Here is a 26,862-nt window from a genome sequence, read left to right as displayed (position 1 = left end):
ACTCTACATGCGGATTAGTTATTTCTTGATTCCTCAGGATATGCTCTCTCAGCCCTAGGGTTTCACAGGTCTCCTTGCAAATACGTTATTTCTCGATGTCTCAGAATGTGTTCCGTCAACCTTACCATTTCACAGGTGCGTACGCTTCAGCTAATCGAGCTCCCCAACATTAGAACACGACAACGCAAGGCAACTTTTATCATACTCTGTGGTGACAAAAGTCATGGGATAGCGATAGGCACGCATGCAGGTGGCGGTAGTATAATGTATAAAAGGGATTAATGGGCAAAGCGTTGGCGATGATGTCATTTGTACTCAGATGATTCATGTCAAAAGTTTTCCAATGTGATTATGGCCGCACGAAGGGAATTAATGGAATCTGAACCCGAAATGGTAGTTGGAGCTAGTTGCATAGAATATATTCGATAATCGTTAGAGACTTCAGGATTCAGAGATCCACAGTGTCAAAAGTGTGCCAACAATACCAAATTTTAGGCATTTCCTCTCACTACGGACAATGCAGTGGCAGACGATCTTCACTTAACGACCGAGAGCGGTGACATTTGCGTAGAGCTATCAGTGTTATCAAACAACCAACACTTCGTGAAATAACCGCTGAAGCCAGTGTTGATCGTACGACGAACGTACGCGTTAGGACAGTGTGGCGTAATCTGGCGTTAGTGGGCTATGGCAGCAGGCTACTGACCCAAGTGCCTTTGCTAACAGCACGACATCGCCTGCAATGCCCCCCTTGGGCTCGTGACCGAATCGATTTGGCCCTAGACAATTGGAAAACCGTGGCCTGCTCAGATGAGTCCCGATTTCAGATGGTAAGTTCTGATAGTACGATCAGAGTGTAGTACTGAGGCCACGAAGCCACACAACTACATTGTTGAAAAGGCACTGTGCAAGCTGATGGTGGCTCCATAACGATGTTGGCTGTGTTTACACAGAATGGACTGGGTCCTATAGTCCAACTGAACCGATCATTTATTGGAAATGGTTATGTTCAGCCTCTTACAGACTATTTGTAGCCATTCATGGACTTCATGTTCTCAAAAAACGATGGAATTCTTGTGGATGACAAAGCTCCATGTCACTGGGGCACAACTGTTGGCGATTGGTTTGAAGAACATTCTGGACAATTCTCGCGATAGATTTGGTCACCCAGATCGCCAGATTATGGGACATAATCGAGAGGTTAGATCGTGGACAAAATCATCCATCGGTAACACTGTCGCAGTTGTGGACAGCTATAGAGGCAGCGTGGCTCATTATTTCTGCAGAGGACTTCCAACGCTTGTTCAGTCCATGCCACGTCAAGTTACAGAACTACGCCGGGCAGAAGGAAGTCCGACACGATATTAGGAGGTATTGCACGACTTTTTTCATCTCGGTGTACGATACCTAACTAGAGATACTGTTGTGTCCACCAGCTGAAGGAGATGCTGAAATAGATAGACTTACATTGTTCTCCTGTCTGTTTCGCCTCTGTAGTATTCTTAACTTAAGCGTCTGACGTTGTGCACCGACACCACTCAAAACTTTGGCATCAGTCTTTTTCTCGAATGAAATACGAAAATGCATTGATATATTATTATTATACAAGATTCCTCATAAGCACTGTCGAGAGATGAAGCCATGTACACTCGTTGTTGTTCTCAAGTACAGGTGCAATTCTATCAGTAGATGGAAAAATACTTTTCCGATCCTGCCAGAATTCTGAATCAGTTCCAGATCACTCCCTAGTTTTGAATCACTGGAGTCGTAGATAGTGAAGCACGTCCATGAAATATTTCTTAACAGCACTGTTGATGAACAAAACTCACATAGCTCAGTTTTGCTACGTTTCTCGACTTCTTGCCCTTAAACCGACTGTTTGCACATTCGCAAAGATAAGTCATTAACGAACGAAAACTTGTATAAAGTGATGCACGTTTTCCCCACACATTGTCTCACCCACATCTCTTGGAAAGAAAATCTTCTTTCCGTGTTCCATCACCAAGCTCTAAACACAGACTGTTTACTGAGGTATGATAAGAGAAGTGTTTCTCACGTCTTTTTAGCGATAGGCAACGGTTGGTTAAGTTGGTCAGTCACAGGTCCGTCTATTTTTCAACCTTCGTCGAGTATCTTTCTGCATATCTTAATGTCCTTGATTTTCTAAACCGGATTATGAACTACTTCTGCGTTAGTGAATATAGTAACCACTGTTTTTTTTATTTAGATAGATTTCGATGGTATCTCTCTACAGCTGAAATCCAACTAATATTACCAAGGAAAACTCATTTTTGAAGTAGGATATGTAATGAAGTTCTCTGAAATGTTCTACGCGCATAAAAAGAACTTTTACATTTGCAGTTTTTGATATACGACCTTTAAATATGTGTGCGTGTATAAAAATATCTTTAATGTTACTAACTTTCAGCCTCAAAATACTGAGAACATTTTGTTACGATTTTCATTAAATTACATGGAAAGTATTCAGTTCAAATTTGCTAAATACCACTCTCTAAACATAGTGTACATCAAAATAAAATGAAATTTACAAGTTGTCACAAAACTCAAAAATACGTATGGGTGAAAACTGCAACAAATTAATAACTGGTTTCCTTTATCATCTTCCTAATTCAGTTGATGAAAAGTTCGGTGAAAATTTTAATTTCATTTTAGATAGATACCACATACATACAACTATACAGGTATTAGTTGTGACTTTAATCCACCCTCGAAATACCGGCGAAAATTCGTGTTTAAAGTTGGTGGTGGCATAAAATATCTTCCTAAATTCTACAAGTGCTTACTACTAAAATTATTTGAGCAATAATTTCGGGAGCCCACCCGAAGTAAAAATGATTACGAAAACGTACTTGAACACTTAACAACAAACAATCATGAGCAGACAGGGAGCTTATTGAACGACGCATGGATTGGTGACCACTAGGTCGCTATAGCGAGACTCGATACTGTAACGTCAAAATCCGCCAAAGAAAAAGGCAAAATATATCTTTTTAGAAAAGCAGATTAAAATTCGCTTGACACCTTTCTAAGTGACACTTTCCAATTCTTTCAAAGTAACAATGGAAGCGTAGAACAGATGTGGCTTACAGTCACAGAAAAACAATCGACGTGAGTTGAGGGTTATGGTACACAAAACACGTTTTAACAGAACAGTGTTACTTTTACATTCAGGCAGTGTATTGTCCATGTCTGACATGGACTGCATATTTAAAGACGATTATGAGGGTGAGATGTTTTCGAACCATTGTAAAAGTAAATTGTAATTAGTAACTGCACATATATTTTGTTATTATCTATATAATGGTTCAAAACAGTCAGTTTTCTAAACTGTCAGTTCTTCCACAGGATGCTATATTTTACTGATACGAAAAGAGCAGTTTTCTTCGGAAGAAATAAGGATGCCCCTTAGGCATGGGGACGGCCAAGTTTTTTTCTTTCTCCGAGGGAGAAATTTACAGTAAACTAATTCAGAGGATAGCGTCTACACAGGGTTGCCAGGTGTGTGAAAGCTTTATGTGTGGAACAAAGTATATCACAAATAAACTGAAATGTAAGAAGTAGCTAGCTATCAGTGGTTGAGTGAGGTCACGTATTGGTGCGCTGTTCAACATATTAAATATTTTGCATAACTTTGTTACAATTTCTGGAAGGAGTTGCTAATTAGCACTTCTGCAGTAATAAGTCGTCTCCCGTAAATCGTTGCAGTGTATGCAAGACTTTTTCAGGCCAGAATATGGTGTTGCAAGAATCGCACAATCTTACTTCAAGAATTTTTTCAAATGTAGACATTACGGAGACTTTGGTCTAATTAATAAGGAACGTGAAGAATCGCTGTAAGCATTTATGTTCGACATTTTCAAGTCTCCTACATCTGACAAGGCAAACTACGGACAGTTTATTTCATTGTTCATACGCTGGAAGCCAGGCTTCTGTTAACGTAATCTATTATAAAAGATGCCTTTGGTTCAATATATTGACAGTTAATTTAACAAGTCTCACAATCTTATTTGAAGTACGGTACGTGTCATCACTTTACTTAAATCCTATCGTAAAAGTACTATTTACTCTGTGGAAAAGTAACAACAGTGAATGAAATTTTTATACGATTTATTACAGTAAGAACATGGGGACGCACAACTTGGATTGATCACTGGCATCTGATTAAATTCCTGTTTCTTTAACTCCATTTAGCAAAAATATAAAGATTAAAGTAGCTCCAGTCTGGAAACAATTACCAATTCAATTTTTGGTTTGCAAAGTCTGCATAAAAGTAATTAAAAAAGGAATTCTTTAAGATCTTTTAACTTTAGTTCTGTTACGGAAAACAATAATTCCATTTATTAAAATATAAATTCTTTAAAAACTCTAAGTTTAATGAACAGACTTACATTCCAAATTCGTCCCTTCGGGATACAGAAACTGGTATTACCAAGCAGAATTACTGATTTTCAAAAGAGAAATTCTCGAGGAGATTTAGTATTGGTTCCTGACCCAGTGGTAAATGCTGACACTGTGCTTTAGTGGAAAACATTAATTATAAGAAAGATAATTTTAGGTAAGAAGTTAAGTGTATACTTTGCTTCTGGATACTACGCCCACCTAGGTTCTCTGCTGGACTTTGTGGAAGATTTACGATAGCGTATTTAATATACAGAATGGTACAAACGTGAGTAAGAGAGTTCAGTATAATCTAAAATAGTGTTCAGAATGTTAATATTACTTTTATTCGCGAGTCCAAAGTTAGATGTTACGAAAAACAAGCAAAGGTTGTAGCAAGGCCATGCTGTTTAAGAGGCGTGACCGGACACTTGCAATAAAAGACGATACGAGAACACTATATTTACGAATAAATAAGAGGGCGTAGGATCGTTATAAGTTCGGAATACTGTTGCAGAAGCCGAAAAAGTATCCAAAAGAACCCAAAATCTCGAAGTTGGGCGACGTTTTACAGAAGCTCGAAATTTAGCTCGGACTTGAATGCCAAATGCTTTTAATAGTATCCTTAGGGAAATTTTGTTTCGAAATCTACTGAAAATCGAAAAGGTTTCTATAGTATCTAAAGGACACCATCGTCAAGACACAATAACTTCACTGGGTGATTTCAATGGTGATGTTACTCCTCAGGTAAACTTTGTTTCGAAATTGCTGAATGTCGAAAAGGTTTCTATCGTATGTAAAGGACACCATCTCCAAGATACAATCAATACCTTCACTGGGTGATTTAAATGGTGATGTTACTGATAACAGTACCAGTAAAGGAGAGTTACTAAACACAGTTCTCCGAAGTTCATTCATCAAAGAAAACGAAGTAAATATTCCAGAATTCGAATTAGGAACAGCTCCCAGCATAAGTTACAAGTGACCCTCTTAGTTCAGCGAAGCATCTTGAATCATAAAATAAAGGCAAGTATTTCAGACCAGATTGTATACCAGTTATCTTCCCTTCTGAGTGTGTTGATATAACAGCTCCATACTGAGCAGTCATATCCAGCAGAAAGACTGGAAAGATGCACAGGTCACGCCATTTACTCAAGTAAGAGAATAGCGGTAATCCGCCACGGTTTAAACTACCAGTTAGAAACGATCATTTTAACCTACGTGATTTTCACACTATAACTTAATAATCGAAAGTGCTTAATATTCCAGAGCGATGCTTTATAAGGCGCACTCTTGCGCCATTTCAGTCAGTCTACGTTAAGTATTAGCTTTGAGTTCATTTCGGTGGGTGAGTCCCAGATTTGCTTTCACAAATGTTGGCATTTCATAGATCGCTTCATTCGATCACATTTGTCATTCCTGCGATACCACGTTTCATTTATAGAAAAGTATGCATTGCGTCTCGTATTTGAGTTCATTTGTGTCTATCAGCTTGAGGAACCCCTATACTGCAATATAATGTTGAAAAGGCAGTACCATGTAGACTCACCTGCAGCTTTTGAGCAGTATGTTAGAATGAGAGTAAAACAATTTGAGTATATGCACAATTATTGCCACTGTATGTTGTGGAAAGATTGTTAATACTTCGTGTACCAGCAATAAACTTCAAGAACACTTAATTTACTGTTATTGACACTATCAGTAAGAATTTGTAATAGACGTTTGTGTAAAGACTACCAGAAAACGTAACATTTATCTTCTCTTGTCGAAAATATCTGCTTCCCTTACCTGTCAGAGACGTCTAAACTGTTTGAAATCTTCTCATCATCCGTCGGAAATGACTGAAAAAAATGAAAGTAGGAAGAATTTTCCTTTGAAACTATGAAGAAATTGTTTGATCTCTCATTTACTTGGCCATAGAATTATGTTACATAAGTTTTCAGATAGTAAACCAGCTTGTTTAGGCAGCTACCGAGTGCAGATACATCGAAGTAGGTTCCGAAACGTGATACATCGTCAGTTATTCTGTTGCCCAAATAACAATGCGTGAATGCTATTGTTGGAAAATGGGACAAGAAAATTTGTTGAACTTGTATTGCAGAACGAAAGTCTAAACAGCCTTCGAAGATACAACATTTTCTCCTAGCTTTTTATTGTACAACTGCAGAGAGTCCTTGAGTTACTTTTGTATGATCATACTAGACAAAACAAGCACTGCAGAGGAGCTGTTTGACCACAGCAAAGGCTTTTGTTTACGTAAGGCACATACATTTATTTGAACTGAACAGCTACGTTTTACTTTAACATGGAACAGCATATTAAAAGTTAAATTCACCTTACTTTCAATGTAAATGATTTACTGCAATCCCTCCTACTTAAATGCTTGATCAGTGGCTTCCTATACAAGTCCTTCTCAGAAACTCCATTCTGTTCTTAAGTCTTGTTTCTGTTATCTCTAGCTGTAATTTCTGATAAAACGGATTCTGATGATTTCATAATAGTAATAATTTTTTATGCATGTAACATGTCAAGTAAGTGTTTTTTTACTTTTGTTATTTGAATTTGGTCCCACAATGAAAACGTTTTCACTGTTTGTGTCATATTTTAATCTCTCACATTCATTGTTCTGTATAGATATTCTCAATGAACAGCAACAGCGAATTATATCTTCGCTGATGATTTAAGTATGCTGGCCGTTTATTGTTAAACAGTTGTATATAATATTGCAGACGAGTGGTAAGTGTTTCACCATTCACCATACATGTTTTTCAGTGCCTATGTCTTGCGTAAAAGCCTACGTTCGATTCATATCGTATAGCTCAATGCACAGAATTTGCCTGTTACGTAATCTACACTCACCTGGGGCCAACGAGATATACGGATGTCTGGGCGACCTTCTCCAGCGGCGAGCAAGTTGTTATCTGAGACCACTTTACCACTTGGTAGATGCGCGGTTAAATACGCTCCCACTCTCGATCACTAATGACAACGTTAAGACTTTATTGGGTATCTTATCACTGACATCCTGATTTCTTGCCTGGCCTTCGATGTAGAAGAGTGTTCGCGAAGTATGTCGGGCAAGGCGACTAGTTTGATGTCACAGGTCCGTCGCAGGGCCCATATTTCCCGTGGGTCCAACACTATCCGTACGCACGAATGCTTTGTCCCATAAACAACACCGGCCGCTAGTCGGATTGTACGGCACGGCCTAACGCACACCCGTACGGCGCGGCCTAATGCATGCATTCCCATGGTAAACTCTGCAGTGAACAGTGGGCAATGGGAACACGACGTTATAGGGTAGAACATGATGGAGTCTGACAGTGATGTTGGTCACAACTTGCTGGGTTCTTGAATGGCTAATGTATGTATGTAATTTATGCCCGGTGTACGTATGTAATACAATGGTATTAATTTCTTCTCGTTGTTTATTTCTTTTTCAGAACCGAATGTGGCGCAAGACGCGTAAGCCGTACAATCTGTGCGTGGGTGCCGACCCAAACCGCAACTGGGACTTCCACTGGGCAGGTAAGCGGACGGAGGAGCAGCTGATGCGTCGGTGCAAAATTTTTACAGCGTTATCGGCAGGGTATAACTTCCTTTGATAATTATCAATAATTTACTATGTTTTCTGCAGTCTTATCAGTCTCCATAGAAAAAACCCTGAGCGCAGCCAGTTCGAACCCTAGTCCGACAGTTTCCTGAACCCGTTACATCAGTGTTATAATCGCTGAACGATAAATCCTATACAGCAATGTCGTTTTTGATGAAGGAAAACAAAAAATTAAAAGTGGGGTGTGTAGGATGTAGTACGCAGCTTACGATATTGCAGAACTCGAAGTATTTACAGTATTCATTGTACGTCATTTTCCACTTAGGGTTGTAGAAATTTTTATTGTGTTACTGCAGTTTCTACAGTATGCTTTTGTCAAACGCAATTAATGCCGTGTAAGTTATAAGTAATATGAGTGGTCACAGCTGGTGCCTCCATTGCTGCAAAGTGGAGCACGACCCTACACTGTATCGCTACAAATAACTTGATAATTTACGTCTGTGGCGTGACATGGCGTCTTATTACTTATGTCTGACAATAGGGTAACGCCGAAACTGCAACAGTATAATAAAAACTTCTACAGCTATAAGCTGAATATGCATCTTTTCAACAGTTCACACGGGCTGCAGATATGTGTTGCAAGACGTTAATAGACGGATGAGCCAAAACATTATGACCACTGCCTACCGCGAGGTTATATGCTGCCTGGTGCCACTGAGGGCACGTGACGCGGTAAGAGAAGTACACCACGTGATCTAAAGTATCCGGACACTTGGCTGAAAATGACTGACAAGTTCGTGGCGCCCTCCATCAGTAATGCTGGAATTCAATATGGTGTTGGTCCACCCTTAGCCTTGATGACAGCTTCCACTCTCGCAGGCATACGTTTAATCAGGTTCTGAAAGGTTTGTTGGGGAACGGCAGCCCATTCTTCACGGAGTGCTACACTCACGAGAGGCATCTATGTCGGTCGGTGAGGCCTGGCAGGAATCGGCTTTCCAAAACATCCCAGACATATTCTATAGTCTTCAGGTCAGGACTCTGTGGAGGCCTAGTCCACTACAGGGACGTTATCGTCGTGTAACCATTCTGTCACAGGCCGTCCACAGGTTCGATCGTATTGGCAGATGCAATCGCCATCCCCGAATTGCTCTTAAACAGTGCGAAGCGGTAATCTGCTTAAAACGTTAATGTCGGCCTCTGCTGTGAAAGTGCCACGCAAAACAACAAGGGGTGCAAGCACCGCCTCCGAATTTTACTGTTGGCACTACACAAGCTGTCATATGACGTTCACCGGACATTCTCCATACCCACACCCTGCAATCGGATCGCCACATTGTGTAACGTGATTCGTCAGGCCACACAACGTTTTTCCACTGTTTACGCTCCTTACACGAAGCAAGGCGTCGTTTGGCATTTACAGGCGTGATCCGTGGCTTATGAGCAGCCGCTCGACCAGGAAATCCAAGTTTTCTCAACTCTCCCCCTAACTGTAGTAGTACTTGCAGTGGATCCTGATGCAGTTTGGTATTCCTGTGTGATGGTCTGGATAGATGTCTGCCTATTACACTTTACGACACTCTTCAAGTGTCGGCGGTCTCAGTCAGTCAACAGACAACGTCGGCCTGTACGCGTTTGTGATGTACGTGTCTGTTCACGTCTCCACTTAACTATCACATCGGACACTATGGACCTAGGGATGTTTAGGAGTGTGAAAATCTCGTGTACAGACTTATGAGACAAGTGACACCTAATCACATAACCACTTTTAAAATCCGTGAATTCCGAGGAGCGCTCCATTCTGCTCTCTCTCGATATATATTGACTACTGAGGTTGCTGATATGGAGTACCTGGCAGTAATGGTTCAAATGGCTCTGAACAGTATGGGACTTATCTTCTGAGGTCATCAGTCCCCTAGAACTTAGAACTACTTAAACCTAACTAACCTAAGGACATCACACACATCCGAGGCAGGATTCGAACCTGCGACCGTAGCGGTCGCTCGGCTCCAGGCTGTAGCGCCTAGAACCGCACGGCCACTCCGGCCGGCACCTGGCAGTAAGCGGTAGCACACTGCACCTAATACGAAAAACGAATGTTTTTGAGGGCTTCTGGATACTTTGGATCACATAGTGTATATAAGCGGAGCGGACACGAATGGGGCGTTATTCTTGCGACGATAAGTGGTGCAGTTGCGGAAATCCGCCGGCTTAAGCAACTTTGTCGAAAGCCAAGTTACTGTGGCCCAGCGTCTAGGAGCGAACATGTCGGGAACCACGAAGAAGATCGGCTGTTCGCGTGCTACTGTTGGGAGTATATATAGAAAGTGGTTGGAGAACACAGAAACACAAGAACACAAGAAGTTGGATATCCGTCCCTCATCACAGAACATAGGGACCAGAGGCTTGCCCGGTCCATAAAAGACCTGACCACGGGACACAGTGCTAATGCAGGAACAAGTGTTTTGGAGCACACTTTTCAGGGTACGGTGTTGAAAACGATGTTCCACAGTGGAGGATCCATACGTGCTCCCATGTTGGCCCAACAACATCGTCAGTTATGATTATAGTGGGCAAGGGATCAATGAGATGGGACCGCGGATGAACGGAATCGCATCGCCTGTTTAGATGAATCTAGTTTATTTTTACACCAGGCCAGGGATACAGGCCGGTGGGAGCAGTATTATGTTATGGGGGACATTCACCTGGGCCTCCATGGGACCTATGGCGGTATTAGAAGGCATCGTGACAGTTGCAGACTATGTGAACATTTTTAGGGACCACTTGTAACCGCTTATGCTTGATGTGTTCCTCAACAGCGATGGAATCTTCCAGGACGATAACTGTCAATGTCACGAGGCCAGAATCGTGCTGCAATGGTTTGAGGAGCATGGTAGTGAACTCACGTTAATGTCTTGGCAGCAGATTCGGCTTATCTGAATTTTATGAAACCCAACCGTCACGCTATCGGGTGCCAGCTCCGCGCCCACAAACCAACCGCCCGTAAATTACGGGAAATGTGCGACCTGAGCGTAGGCATCTGGTGCCACAAACCTCTGTAAAGCTTTTAAGTACTTGTCGAAACCGTGGCACGTAGAATCACCGCTGAATTGATTTCCACGCTTTTAAGTGGGTGGTCGTATCGTTTTGGCTAATCAGTTTGTACAGTATACAGTCATGTACACTGTTTGAATGTATAATTCTGCACAATACATCATAATAAGCACAACTGAACAAAAATAATCCCTCAACCACGCCATTACACTTGACATTGCCTCTGCTCTCTCTAACAGCCATAAGAAGGATTTCCTTATTCGAAAATGTTGCTGCAAACGGGCCAGCTGGTATTTTAAAAATGACAGCTGGACTGGCTAATCGGAAGGCACAACACCTTCGTCCGAGTCATCACAGCTGCAATTTTGGTAAAGTGTCTCATGTTCTTTCTTGACACGTCTACACTTAGGAACTAACAACAATAAACATCCGAACTGCTCACTTCTTGAACACAAAAAACTAAAGACGCTATGTAAAACATGTGTACTCCAATCTGTACGCGGATACCACTTCATACTTGGTGGAGGGGGGAGGGGGGGAGGGAATAATGGAATGGCCTATGCCTTTAATCTCGTGATCTCATTCACAGCCCCATATATCAAAATACGAGAATAAAGTCCTGCGTTGCGAGAGCTAATTTGCGGAAAAGTGTAACACGAATACGAATGCCTATTGAAGACAATAAACTCGTATGCCGGCCGAAGTGGCCATGCGGTTAAAGGCGCTGCAGTCTGGAACCGCAAGACCGCTACGGTCGCAGGTTCGAATCCTGCCTCGGGCGTGGATGTTTGTGATGTCCTTAGGTTAGTTAGGTTTAACTAGTTCTAAGTTCTAGGGGACTAATGACCTCAGCAGTTGAGTCCCATAGTGCTCAGAGCCATTTTTGAATAAACTCGTATGAACAGTTGCAAACTCACTATAACATTTCACATCTGGCTCATTAAATAACGAACTTGAGGAGTGGACAAAACGCAAGAAATTATTCAGATCGAAAAACAGCTTAGAGAAATTTAATGTCGTACACTATTATCAAGTTAAACACGGAACATAATAAACCAAGAGGAAGTCCATCGTTGAAGGCACATGGTCTTGTTCAGCATGAACAAAGCCAAAGTCCCTCTCCAGATATTTCGCACCAAAAATTAACTAAAGCAATTCAATAGAATGAAACATAACACTTCGAATTGTTCTAAGAATGGAATGAAATTATTTCCTCATGCTTAATCAATACCTAACTGCATGAACAGTAACAAAATCATCTAAGGCAATCATCAATGAAAGTTAGCATGTACAGCTACTTTTCACTGTCCCGGTTGTATAAGAATCAAGGGGAAAATGACTTTCTAAATGTCTCAATATTTGCCCAAGCGTTTCTTATCGTATGCTCATGATTCCTACATCCGATACACGATAGGGGTAGCTCATTATTGCACAGTCACGGTTTCCCGAGAACAAAGTTACGTTTCTTCCACAGATTCCTGTTCCTATATTGCACAGGCTGTGCCGACCTGTTACCATAATATACACTATCTGATCAAAAGTATCCGGACACCACAAAAACATACGTTTCTCGCATTAGCTGCAGTGTGCTGCCACCTATTACCAGGTACTCCGTATCAGCGACGTCAGTAGTCATTAGACATCATGAAAAAGCAGAATGGGGCGCTACGCGGAACTTACGGACTCCGAACGAGGTCAGGTGATAGGGTGTCACTTGTCTCATACGTCTGTACGCGAGATTTCCACACTCCTGAACATCCCTAGAAAAAGCGTACAGGCCAACCTCGCCTGTTGACTGACAGAGACCGCCGACAGTTGAAGAGGGTTGTAATGTGTAACAGGCAGACATATATCCAGACCATCACACAGGAATTCCAAACTGCACGAGGATCCATTGAAAACACTATGACAGTTAGGCGAGAGGTGATAAAACTTGGATTTCATGCTCGAGCTGCTGCTAATAAGCTACACATCACGCTGGTAAGTGCCAAACGATGCCTCGGTTGGTGTAAGGAGTTTAAACATTGGACGACTGAACAGTGGAAAAACGTTGTGTGGAGTGATGAATCACGGGACACAATGTGGTGCCCCGACAGCACGGTGTGGGCATGGAGAATGTCCGGTGAACGTCATCTGCCAGCGTTTGTAACGCCAACAGTAAAATTCGGAGGCGTTGGTGTTATAGTGTGGTCGTGTTTTTCATGAAGTGGACTTGCACCCCTTATTGTTTTGCGCGGTATTACCACAGCGCAGGCCGACATTAATGTTTTAAGTACCTTCTTGCTTCCCACTGTTAAAGAGCAATTCGGGGATGACGATTGCATCTTTCAACACGATCAGGCACCTTTTCATAGTGCACGGCCTGTGGCGGAGTGGTTACTCTACAAAGACATCCCTGGGATGGACTGGCTTGCTCAGAGTCCTGACAGGAATCCTATAGAACATCTTTAGGATGTCTTGGAACGCCGACTTCGTGCCAGGTCTCACCGACCGACATCGATATCTCTCCTCAGTGCAGCACTCTGTGTAGAATGAGCTTCCATTGCCTAAAAAACCTGATTGAACGTATGCCTGCGAGAGTGGAAGCTATCATCAAGGTTGTGATTGGGCCAACACCATACTGAATTCCAGCATTACTGATGGAGGGCACCACGAATTTGTAAGTCATTTTCAGCCAGGTGTCCGGATACTTTTGATCACATAGTGTAACTAAGCAAAAGGTCTAGTGGATAAAGAGATGATTAGGAGTGTTGAAATCTCGCGTACAGACGTACAAACAAGCGACACCCAATCACCTGACCACGTTCGAAGTCCGTGATACTGGATAAATATCGAAGATTTTATCATCCGATCGCTAAACTATCAAGTTTGGATCCGGCATCACAACCGGCTACAGTTAAACTAAGATTTCATAGGAATGCCAGAGTAGTTTCGGTGTGACCATTGGTGATGCCGGATCCCAGGCTTACGGTTTGGCCGATGGCAGGAATGATTGCGTGAGAATGTGGCTGCGGCACCGAAACCAGTCACGAAGAATGAAAGCTAAGAATAGCTATGGCGAGTCTATTTCCATAACAAATGCTTTGCTCAATGAACAGAACTTTCTTAATTAGGAACGCTCTGTAGTGCTGAAAACTGAGGAGTCGTTGGATCTTCACAGAGGAGGGCGCTAGCTCCATCTCGTGCTCCGAGGCGTTCGCCGGGTCGGAGGCTTTCTCCGAGGTGGAGACCAAGACCCTGTCTGAGTTCCTCACCGGCCTGGGCAGCGACCTGCAGGTCTACCTGAGCTTCCACAGCTACTCGCAGCTGCTCATGTACCCCTACGGCCTGTCCAACGTCGTCGCCGACAACGCCGCCGAACTGGTGAGTGGCGCTACATTTTTTGTTAACTTAAAGCTGTCTCAATCGGCACTAGACCCACACTCACACCAGTTACAGTATGACACTCAAGGCGATGGACATTTTAGTATGTTCGGCCGAAGTGCAGAAACACTTAATTGAATGAAGGGGTAATAAGTTGATACGTTTGTTTGCATGGTCATCCACCGCAGCAGAAGATGCTTTATAATGAAAAGCGAAATGCATCTGTTCAGTAATACTCTTTAACTGTGGTAACCTACGGGCGAAAGACGAATAATACGGCTGGAGTTTTCTGTTGGAATATCTCGAAAATAATCTAGTATGTCAACACTAAGCAGACATTATTCTCTGTTACAGCAACAAATTGTTGAGAAAGCAGCCCAGGTTCTGGCAACCAGATACGGTACCCAGTACACCGTCGGCAGCATCGTCGACGCTATCTGTAAGTATCGCACAGTGAGGTAACTACTATGTCTAACGAAACCAACCATGTATAAAGTACTTAATTTAACAACACTGTCTCTAGACGGAGGTGATTTTCTCCGCCGCGTTGATGGAAGACAAAAAAATGATTCATACCAACAGAATGTGTTCTCTCTCTAAGACTCTCTATCTGTCTGTCTTTATTTTATACTTTTCGTCGACAGACGACTTTAGTCAGAACAAATGTTTCTATTTCTTGAATCTGGACATAAGAACTTTATTTCTCGAATGAGATGCAGTGCCGGCCGAAGTGGCCGTGCGGTTAAAGGCGCTGCAGTCTGGAACCGCAAGACCGCTACGGTCGCAGGTTCGAATCCTGCCTCGGGCATGGATGTTTGTGATGTCCTTAGGTTAGTTAGGTTTAACTAGTTCTAGCTTCTAGGGGACTAATGACCTCAGCAGTTGAGTCCCATAGTGCTCAGAGCCATTTTTTTTTTAGATGCAGTGGCGTCCGGCATCATACGATTAGAAACGGTTTTCTCTTAACGGACGCTTCGTTCGAGAAAGAGCAAACCACACCAGGCTTACTTCAACTAATGAGGAGTAACTGACACGTTCAGTCAGCGGCCAGTACAAGTGTTTCGTTTGTATGTTTCGCCAATGTAGGTGATATTATTTTAATAAGGCAGTACTTATTAACGTGGTGGCATCTACAGCAATTTCACCAGATTAGTGCAAAACCAGATGCCGGTACCAAAGTTGGATTTGTAGCGTTCATAGTGCAGTCAAAGATCTTTTTACGTACGGAGTGATCCATTTATCTGAGGCCACACGTACAGCGATGTAGATGGCGGATAACAAGCGCTCCGTTGCCCGGCGAATTAGATGCCGTGTCAAGCGTCTACAAACGCAGTACTAAATGTAAAATATACTTAAATAAATTTTGTACTTGCCTATGTAATTCATGGAAATGCTGGGTCGGTCTGTCATTATTTTCCACGAATTTCTAACATCTACTTAAGAAGAAATTATTCACCACACGATGTAATTCTCTCTTAGAAACTGAATTACTTGACTCGCGGATATTATCCTTGAATTCCTGTAGATTATGTGGATTTATGGTGTACACTTTATCGTTTAGTGCTCCGTAAACAATAGAAATCACACGAGATTAAATCGGGATTTCGAGCAGGCCAAATATCGTTGCAAATCAGTCTATCATGGAACACATCATGAAATGAGTGCAAAGAAACATTGGTCGTATGAGCTTTGCCGAATCCTGTTGAAAACACGAGAAGTTTCGTTCACTTTCACTCAATTCATTAAAAAACGGTTGCAGAATGTTTTGCACATCACTTTCACCGTTAACTTTGCCATTATACAAAACTTAGCCTATTATTCAGTCATCACTAATTGCACACAACCCTACAATTTTCTGGTCGTGAAAGAGTTTCTCAGGACGCAGAACAGATCTATTGGCGCTCCAATGTCGACAGTTTTGGTAATTAACAAACCCGTGCAAATAAAACCAGGCTTTTCTGAAAACAGAATGAGGTAAGAACGCGTTTCACCGTCAAGCACTTGTTTCAGAAACCATTCACAAAACCTAACTCCGTGCACAGGACAACCAGGTTTAAGTTCTTGCATTACTGTACTTTATTGGTCGTTAACCCAAGTAACTTTTCAGCTCTTTGTTCAAAGATGCAAGAAATTTGCGTTTGCTGTGAAAAATGTCTAAGAGGTTTTTTATCTTACAGATGATATGCTATGTCATCCAGATGGGCAGTGAACACTGTATGTAGTTGTCTGTGTTTCTTGTCATGAAAGCTTCCTGTTCCACGAAATTTATTCACCAATTTGTGAACTGCATCACGACTCGGAATTCGAGGACCTGGAAACTTCTGTTCAAACAATCTCCGAACAATACTAGCGGGCTCTGCACACGCATACAAATCGTCCTTGCTGTGGAATGAAATAATTTGGCCTTGCCATTGTTGCGTTCACAGACTTCATTGTTACAATCGTGATGTTTGTTTCACTGTTCGAATGACGCTGGCGGACAATGCGCGTAGTGCGACATTACAACTGAGACGTAGGGCCCAGTCGACCGGCTTTCACGGCTCCGGTGGCTGGCAAAGACAACTACTGGGCGTGCGGTCATCAGATAAATGGGTGCCCTGTGTTCTCTAGGCTTCCTTTACTAAGCAGTACCAAAAAATGAAATCCTTGGGTAAGGATTTTTCAGTACGGCCTGAATTTCTACGCTTTGACGTTTTGTAGTAGGTTATATTGATCACACCAAGTCTTCTCACCCCCGATGATTTTCTCCCGAAAAGAATGGTCCGCGATTTGCATTTCGCTCATGATGCGACAGGCGTCCATGTCGCTGTTTCCGTATTTACATATGGCTTGAAGTAGCCCATACATGTAATCTCCGGTACCTGCTTAATATTAATATTTCCTTTAATCTTATGGCAGTGACAGAAAGCAATTTAATTGTGAAACTTAAATATCTACAGTTCTTGGATGTTGGGTAAGGAAAAAGGTAAACGCTGGAGTATCACGGATTTAGGGAGCATCAGCCAACTGTTGGAATTCAAACGTTTTACAAATTGTTTAAGATATTTAGAGTGAAAATTACGGAAATGGTCCTAAACTGACTATTCTGAGATGATGAGCCAATTGTCGAACATAAACATTTCAAGAGCTGCGCGGTCTTGAATAAGAAATGCATCAACAGCTTAAGTCTCAAAAGCTACAACGCCTCCTGCGTTGATGTTGTGGCTCCATCTTGAAAAGCACTAATAAATAATCTGTGATGTGCTCACAGCGATGTGTATCAGTGTTCACAGTTCATGATTGCTTGTCTAAGATGAAGCACTGTTGATCACCACTATAGATGTCGCAGGAACATGCAAACATGCATTCAACACTTTCAAGATGAATTTGTTTGGGATTAAAGATATTAATGTATGACTACTTTTGTTAACATCGTACTCAGAAATAACAACACGAAAAAAAGAAAAAAAAAGTTTCCCGTCGGTTCCTTTTCAAACACAGGGAATGATGGGCCAGTGCAAAAAATTTAGAGTCTGTATTACTAATAAATTGGAAAACGTTAAAAGGGTGGTTTTAAAGCTTTGGATGTACTACATAGTCTGCTTCCACTTGAATACAACGCACAGAACGTTCAAACAATCACGTTCCAGAAAAGTGCTTCTTTGGGATGTTGTTCAGCTCATGCGTCACACTGACTTGAATGTCAAAAATTGTATCAAAGCGTTAAATCTTCATCTGAATTTCTACGCTTTGACGTTTTGTAGTAGGTTATATTGATCACACCAAGTCTTCTCACCCCCGATGATTTTCTCCCGAAAAGAATGGTCCGCGATTTGCATTTCGCTCATGATGCGACAGGCGTCCATGTCGCTGTTTCCGTGTGGTGTGCTGGAGAAACTTTGGACACCCATGTCCGTTTTTCAAAACATTCTGGAGAATGTGTGAGCAGTTGAGTTAAAGATGTTGCTCCATTTCGGTTTGTGACACAACAACTCTCAGACACTACAGTCGCACGCCCACCACATCTTCATCTGACTGGTCGAATGCACTTCTGTTTTCCACGGTTCTTAGTTCAAGCTATCACCGTAGTTGCTGTGCCGACATAAGGAGCAAATTCAGTCTCGGAACATTTTGGATGGACAGTACAGAGTCATTCATAGAAAGCTCTGCACAAAAACTACGAGACATACAGAAAACAGACATACATCAGTGGGTAGAGAATCTCTCCGAGTTTGTAATTAACGTTACAGTTGGTCAGTATGTGTACCGTTTGTGATGCGGCGAACGTCAATACGTGCGTGCAGTTCATTGACACGAATTGTCCTGGAAGACGCCATAGCAGGCCACATTACGAATCTTTTCACTGGGTTGCCTGTCTGCAGACGCGAACTACTTCGATCCTACAGTAAGGAGCCGGGGATTAACTATACAACGTGAAGAAAGCACAACATACAACTTACAACATACAGGTATAATATGTAGTTATAGGAATTCCGTATACCTGTAGTAGGCTTCCCTTTATCAGTGGGACGTTGATACATAGCAATAACCTGCAGCAAATGAGTTGTGCCGGAAAATCGGAATAAATGAAAAAAAAAAACGTTTTCCAGTGGTATCATCGTCAGTGGAAGGACTTGTCAGGATAGAAATCTAGTAAAAACTTAGTCCTTCTTACTGAAAGCTGGTTAAGTTTTCCGGCAAAGAATTGTTCACCTGGTAAAAATAGAGGAGATGGCGTTGGAAAGATGTGCACTTCAAAGAATTTAGTGTAAACCTCAGGCTCTTGTACTTATGAGTAAGATATGCGCCGACCGCGGTGGTCTAGCGGTTCTAGGCGCGCAGTCCGGAACCGCGCGACTGCTACGTCGCAGGTTCGAATCCTGCCTCGGGCATGGATGTGTGTGATGTCCTTAGGTTAGTTGAGTTTAAGTAGTTCTAAGTTCTAGGGGACTGATGACCACAGTAGTTAAGTCCCATAGTGCTCAGAGCCATTTTTTTAAGATACGCAAATTCGGAGGGCCTCCGTCTTGATGGAATCAGATACACATACGGAAGGAGTTTTCTCTCTCATACATACAGTGTACACTGGTATGGTGAAATGGGATTGAAACAGAAACCGATCTACTGACTGACTGCGTTACTACGTTCACTGTAAATTTATTCGACGCCTCTTCACAACCGTAGTGAGGCCGTTGTCAATGACTGACTGATTATTGCGACTTTTGATCATTTTGTCCCTGGTGAAACAGGTTTCAGCTGAGAATAATACCTAGGCAGGAATAAGTATACTCTAACATGAAGCGCTGCATCATACGGTATCCCAAACCAGTGCATGGTCTGAAGTCATCATGATTTAAATATGGCACTTTGTGTGAATAGTAGGGATGAAACGACAAGAAATGTGGGAGTGTAGAGTGCAAGATGCCGGTGCCGTTACTGAACCAATTTTTCATCATTTATTAATAGAAGCCGTAACTGAACTTCACACATTATTGCAAGAACGAATTCACGCTGGCTGATAAAAGCATATAGGTCTCGAACTATATTTATTACGTGTAGCTGCAACACAACGAATCTTTAGTCTTATAACTGACATCAAAACGTATGTCTTTAATCTCTCATGAACTTTATATTAAAACAACAAATAATAAAAACAGACGCAGACATGTTATCAAAGCACAATCATACAGGAAAGAAGATAACTGAGTGCTAATGGCCAATATTAAAACTCAAAATATTGAGACAAATGTTTTAGCAAACACTTTGAAGTGAATATTCACACAAGAGCATAAATGGCGTGTACATCAATTCACTTGGGACAAACTAGAGAACCTTCATATTTTAACGCCACTGGTGCACTATACTTACTATGTTCACATACAACTCTACAAAAGAACGTCTGGTATGTTCAACCGTAACCTGAGGCACTTGGAAATCTCTACTTCTCAATAGAGTTTGTTAGTTCCTTGCAACACTTAAACACGTGATTACAGACGCAAGTACATGGCAACTGACATTTAATACTAATTTCAGCAAACAAGAGTGAACGAGGAGGAGATTGACATGTATAACAGGGTCCCAGACTTGTGGGAGAGACCAGCTTACGTACTGTAGGCAACATCAAAAAATTCCACGGACAACATAAACATGACGTGGAAGACAGCCTCCTATAGCAGCCTTAGTTGAGCACCATTTTAATGTCCCCGGATAGTCGAATTTCAGACACACACCAGCGAGAAAATGTCAAGCTGACACGTTCCTACCTTTGCTGGTGAATCTACAGATTCTGTTTGGGCGCTGTATTCGGTACACGGCATGGTGGTAACGACAGATCGAGAACCTGTCCCCGATGACCGTTGCCCCATAACTTCCGTGCGGTCCCCGTTCGCTGTGCGTAACACCGAGAAGTGGCAGACAAACGAAAAGCCGGCAATCGGTGCGCGCAGCTCAGGACTGTCGTCAACGCTCAGAGGTCCCTGACACGACTCCATCACACAGGCCGGCCGCCACCTGAATCAGTACAACGAACAACGTGTACGTATCGGGCCGTCTTCTGTGTGAGTTTGCTGCCCTCACCACTGATGGTACAAGCCGATATTTGTTCAGGATTGCCTAAACCGTAACGTTAGCAACTGTGCACATATTAAATTTTCTTATCCATTTTCATTGATTCAGCTGTGGGTTTTTGGTGAAACATTATACGGTGATAAGCCAAAGCATTATGACCATTGTACACCTCGACGCTGGATGCCGCTTTGTGGCGTCACGGGCACACGACGTGGTAAAAAAGTATGTAAGAGGAGCAGACACGGACGGGGCATTGCCCTAGCGACGATATGTTTTGTAAGTGAGAAAATCCATTGAGATAAGCGACTTTAGCATATGGCACATTATTATCACGCGGAGCCTGTTATCGAGAATCGCTAAAACGGCGAAGCTAGTCAAATACTCACGAGGTACTGTCGTGAGCATCTGGGGAAAGAGGCAGAAGGACAATGAAACTACCACTAGGCTATAAATGGTTAAACGTCAACGACTCTTCAGAGAACGTGGGTTAGGTGGCTTGCCTGATCTGTAAAGTGGGGTAGATAGTGATTTGCCGTATCTGTGCCCAGTAGCACACTGTTAATGGTACACTACTGAAGATGGAGCTCCCCAGTAGACCATCTCTACGTGTTCACATGTTGACTCAATGACATCGTCAATTACAATTGCAGTGGGCCAGAGATCATCGCGTTTCGACCGGCGATCAATGGAAACGTGTCGGCTCTTCGGGTGAATCACATTTTGCTACACTAGGTCACTGGTCGTCTCCACAAACCCCGCCATCGTGGTGAACGGTGTCTCGAAACGTACACCACGGCATTAACGCAGGCTAGTGGGAGCAGTATTATGCTACGGGAGACGTTCTTCTGTGCCTGCTTGGGACGTATGGTAGTAATTGAAGACAAGCTGACAGTTGCGAACCATCTGCATTCATGCTTGATTCTCCCCCGACGGCGATGTCTACTTTCAGCGGTATAATTGTCCGCGTCTCGCAGCCAGAACCGTGCAACAGTGGTTTGAGGAGCATCGTAGTGAACTCACGCTAATGTCTCAGCGAACAAATTCGCCTGATGTAAATCCTATGGATATCACCTGGATCGCTACCGGACGCTATCACCTCGTACGCAAATCAGCGGCCCGTTATTTGCGCAAATTACGTAACTTGTGCGTAGACATCTAATACCACATACCTCCACACAGCTACCAACAAACTGTCGGATCCATGATACGCAGAATCAATGATGTATTTCGTACCAAAGACGGACAAACAAGCTATTAAGCAGGTGGTCATAACGTTTTTCCTCATCAGCGTACATTGCATTAGCTAAACGTAATACATTTTTAGCCTTGTTTCACAAATTTTATTATTACTATACGACCTAGTTTTCGGGTTATAAGGCTATTTTCTAACACATAACTGATCCCGAAAATGAGAAAGAAGCTATGATATACACGTCAGCTTTTTAAATCTCTCGATTCATGACTTAAAGTTTAAAAGTTATGTATGTTGACAATTTTGACAAATTACACGTGGATTTACAAAAATTCTTTAAAGCAGCATTTACGAAATTCATTCGCACAGCATTTACAATAAACGACTAAACGTACGAGTATATTTGAATAGAGCTATGTACATAAAAGCAAATTTTTGATTTGTGAATGAAGGCACCAAGCTTCTTCTTCTATGTAGGAGTTGCAATGTTGTCTACGAGTGGTGAAAAACAATTGCGTCTATTAATTCAGTCTACGTATTTCGTAACACTAGAATATGTAACTTCGTGAGCTTCACACTCTTTCTTTCTATATGTAGGACTTCTAAATCTATTGTGTGTGTGTGTGTGTGTGTGTGTGTGTGTGTGTGTGGATTTCATTCACACAATGTTTGGCAAAGGCTGAATCTACATTCCTTAATCTCCAAATTCTGTGGCGTTTTCTGAGCCTAGAGCAGACTGACCTTCCACTCCATCCAATACAGCGACACTGATACTCTCTGCTGATGATCTTACAAGCACTGCCTTCCACGATGTCTGGTTCTTTATGATTTCAATTGAATAGGCATCTTTCTTACTCTCTGTGGGACGTAGGAAAGTACTGAGAAACCCTATAATTTTAAAATATTGCTTAGGTTGTTTATTTATTTATTTATTTAGCCATCCGTGGACATTTTAAAATGTATGGATGTTGTCAGTTACGTACATTCATATATTTATACAGTTTGTTGTTACATGTAGCTAAACATTGTGACATATATGTTATTTACAATCATTTTTGCTCCTTATCAAAATATTGTGCAACAAAAGCTATTTACAATCATTTTGTACAAAGGAAGTCACTACAGTGTAAAAGCAGTGTTCCTGGAAAAACAATTTAAGATTCTTCTTAAAGCCGTACATGTTATATGTTTCTTTTACTGTCTGCGGTAGTTTATTATACAGTTTTACACCTTCATACAAGAAGCTATTTTGAGTCTTATGTTTATTCTTCCTGTCTAAGTGAAGACAGTGACTTGTTTTAGCACTGTAGTTATGAAAACAGCAATTCGTGCTATAATTTTCTATATTTTTCTTGATGTACACTATGGTTTGGAATATAAATTAACAAAGAACAGTTTGAATTTCTAATATTTTGAAAAGTTCCCTGCAGTGGGCCCTGTTACTGCTTTTTGTTATAATTCTTACTGCTCTCTTCTGTATTTTAAATACTGTTTGTAAATTCTGAGGAGTGTTTCCCCAGAAAATAATACCATAACTGATTACTGAATGAACATAACTAAAGGATACAGTTCTCAAACATTCACTACTTCATGCAGATACAAGGACTCTAATTGCATAACATGTTGTGGATATCTTTTTCGACAGTTTCATAGCATGTTCAGTCCACTTCATTTGGCTGTCAATGTGCAACACTAAGAATTTTGTTGTGGGTACATCATCTATGGAGATGTTATCTAGTTTTAAATTTAAGGGACTCTGTTTTCTGTTCATTCTAAAGCTTATTGTATTTGTTTTCTTTACGTTGAGAATTACTTTGTTTTCCTGAGACCATTTGTGAACATCCCTCAGCACTTCAGTAGAATTTCCCAACATTTGTGCTGGTGTCTTACTGGTGATTACTATGTTGCTGTCACCCACAAACAATATCTTCTCTCCATGGCTGATATGTTGCGGGAAGTCATTTATAAATACCAGAAATAATACAGGGCCTAGTACACTTCCTTGAGGGACCCCAATATTGATATATTGTGGATCAGATGTATGTTTCTCAATGTACTTTGATTCACTGGAGGCATGTGTTATCTCTACCGACTGTACTCTGTTTTCTAGATATGAACGAAACCATTTGAGAACCACTCCCCTTACTCCTAGTGCCTCTAATTTATGCGACAGCTTCTGGTGGTCAACTGTATCAAATGCCTTAGACAGGTCTAGTAAAAGGCCAGTTACATAGCTATTCTCGTCTAGTGCTTATAAAACTGTTTTTGTAAATTGTACTATTGCAGATTCTGTATCTCTACCAGGCCTGAAACCATGCTGGTCATTGCAGAGGAGGTTGAATTTACTTAGATAGCTCAGAAGCCTATTTTTCATTATTGTTTCTATCACTTTGGAAAAGCATGACATTAGGGATATTGGTCTGTAGTTCTCAACGTTTTCTACATCACATTTCTTCTGAACTGGTAAAATTTTGTCATGCTTCAGATAGTCAGGGAAGCAACCAGTTTTGAAGGATTCATTTGTGATTTCTGTTAGTGGAGCTTCGATACAGTTTATGCATTTTTTCAGCACACACATTGGGATTTCATCTAAACCTGCCGAGTTTTTATTCTTTAATTGTCTTACAACATTGCATACTTCCTCCTCAGTAGTTGGAAGCAATACCATTGAGTTTGCTATATGCTTCTGTATTGGTTGATTAGCATCTTTTGGAAAATTTTCTGTAAGTTCGTTGCAATGCTGCTAAAGTAGATATTCACATAATTTGCTAATTCTTTCGGATTACGTTCTAAGTTTTCCTTGTTCCTGATTTGTGTGTTTGTACATCTCTGCTTTGAAATTTTTCCCACAAAAGGTAAACTGCACCTTTTCCTTTTCGGTCTATCCATGTTGTTCAATGGGTACAGTAGGGTTCTGACTTGCTTCTTCATTTTTTTACTAAGAACTTCATTAATGACTTTGGAATAAAATTTATTATTTGTGGTATTGTTTTTACTTGAATTGAGTTTCTGTTCATAGTCTCTATGGGATACCATATGAATGCCTTGTGAATATAGCTACCTACGATTATCTACAAGACGCTCAGTGCAGAAACGATGGACTGCCGACCACTGAGTAGAAGGGCAGAAGAGCAGATGTCTGAATATGTCTCTCTCTGGTTGGCAGACCCGGCGGCTGGCACCAGCATCGACTGGTCGATGGGTGCGCTGGGCCTGCGCTACTCGTTCGTGTGGGAGCTGAGGGACACTGGCCTTTACGGCTTCATTCTGCCCGCCGACCAGATCATCCCCACCAGTGAGGAGACCTTCGACAGCGTCCTGTCCGTCCTCGAGGATGTGCTGGCCGCTTCCCGCAGCAAGAAACAGCTCCACTAGAGACCCTTCTCCACTGACTGTAACCAACGAAAAATAAACTAGGTTCCCACTAAAAATTTGTGTTTCGTTCACCTCTACTACTACCTTTCCATCTCCTAACGATCTTGACGAGATCTGAAGACGTCTCTGCTGTAATATAATACAGTAGACACCAATACTCGACATTGTTGCATCACTATTTTGCTTATATCCGTATGGCGAAATAAGAGTCCTCGCAGTCAAAGAGGTTTTGGGGTAGGTGTTTCACGAATTACAGTTAACAACATAATATTATTTTGTGTAAGCCTCTATGAAAACACCTCAGTCTTGCTACAGCCCTATAGAAGATTTACGTTTCATAATCATTATCTGGTAACAACGTCTTCTTTCCCCGTACAAAGTATAGTACATGTTCCCATTTAAAGAAAGAAACATCGAAGGTCATCGGTCTGCTCAGGAGGTGGGTTGAATGTGCAATTAGAAACATGGCCTTCATATTGTGCTGCAACAAACATTTTATTTCGTACGAATTAGTGGTCCCACTGCTCATTTCTCTGTAGCTGAAGTCGACCGTGACTTTCCACTAAGTATAAGTTCCCTCTGTGCAACAGAATTCTTTAAACACTAAGGTAGTGTGCTTCGAATTTTTTTTTTAACACGTATTCTGGATAGAAGCTACTTTTACCCTGTTAGGGTTTGCAGAAGAATTGGAACGACAGAATAAATGTAAAAACAAGCTAGAAATTTGCCATAGAAAGAAACTAAAGAAAATCAATGAAGTAAGCACGAAAGTTACCGGTGGGAAAGTATGGTAGGCTAAGACTCATTGACAATGAAAATGGTTTGGAGTCATTATATAGAAGAAATATATGAGACCCAAACTTACATGGACGGGTGTAATAAATTAGAAAAATTACAAAGTTAGAAGTTAAGAATGCCGCAGAAGATTTTAGGAAAATAATGGCACTGGGGACTGATATGCTGAATGTTTTAGAACATTGTACACCACAAACACTAACATTACTCGCCATCGAAATTTGATCTCCAGGAATGTGACTTAGGAGTCATTCTGCCTATACCAAAGAAGCCATATCAAAAAGAGTGCAAGATATCATACGAGATTTGCTGATATGAGGCATAACACTGGGGCGAATGGAAAACAAAACTTTGTCAGAGGATCATTTTGGGTTCAGAAAGGGAAGGCAGAAAGAGAGGCCGTTTGATGGCTCTGGACGTTCATGGTAAGAACGATGAAAATCAGTTCCAAGATGATTGTGTTTTGTTTGTAGGCTGTGAGAAAACTTTATCTGAAGTGAAATAGACACACTACTCATAATTTTGAAAGAAGTAGAACAAGGCTTGAAAGCTGGAAGACACTAATGGAACTTCACCCTGGGCCAAA

General features: G+C 41.6%; 1 protein-coding gene across 1 annotated transcript in view; it reads left to right on the top strand.

Moving 5' to 3' along the window:
* Positions 1-25,481, top strand: part of LOC126474499 (zinc carboxypeptidase-like) — a 50,207-nt gene extending 24,726 nt beyond the window's left edge. The window contains exons 6-9 of the mRNA XM_050101969.1: positions 7,842-7,926; positions 14,166-14,368; positions 14,723-14,807; positions 25,273-25,481. Coding sequence (XP_049957926.1) covers positions 7,842-7,926; positions 14,166-14,368; positions 14,723-14,807; positions 25,273-25,481 — 582 coding nt within the window. The remainder of the gene's footprint in view (positions 1-7,841; positions 7,927-14,165; positions 14,369-14,722; positions 14,808-25,272) is intronic.
* The last annotated feature ends 1,381 nt before the right edge of the window (positions 25,482-26,862 follow it).

This window comes from Schistocerca serialis, chromosome 4 (assembly GCF_023864345.2).
Source record: "Schistocerca serialis cubense isolate TAMUIC-IGC-003099 chromosome 4, iqSchSeri2.2, whole genome shotgun sequence".
Lineage (NCBI taxonomy): Eukaryota > Metazoa > Arthropoda > Insecta > Orthoptera > Acrididae > Schistocerca > Schistocerca serialis.
The sequence above is the reverse complement of the archived record's forward strand: the minus strand, read 5'-3'. Positions and strand labels throughout refer to the sequence as shown.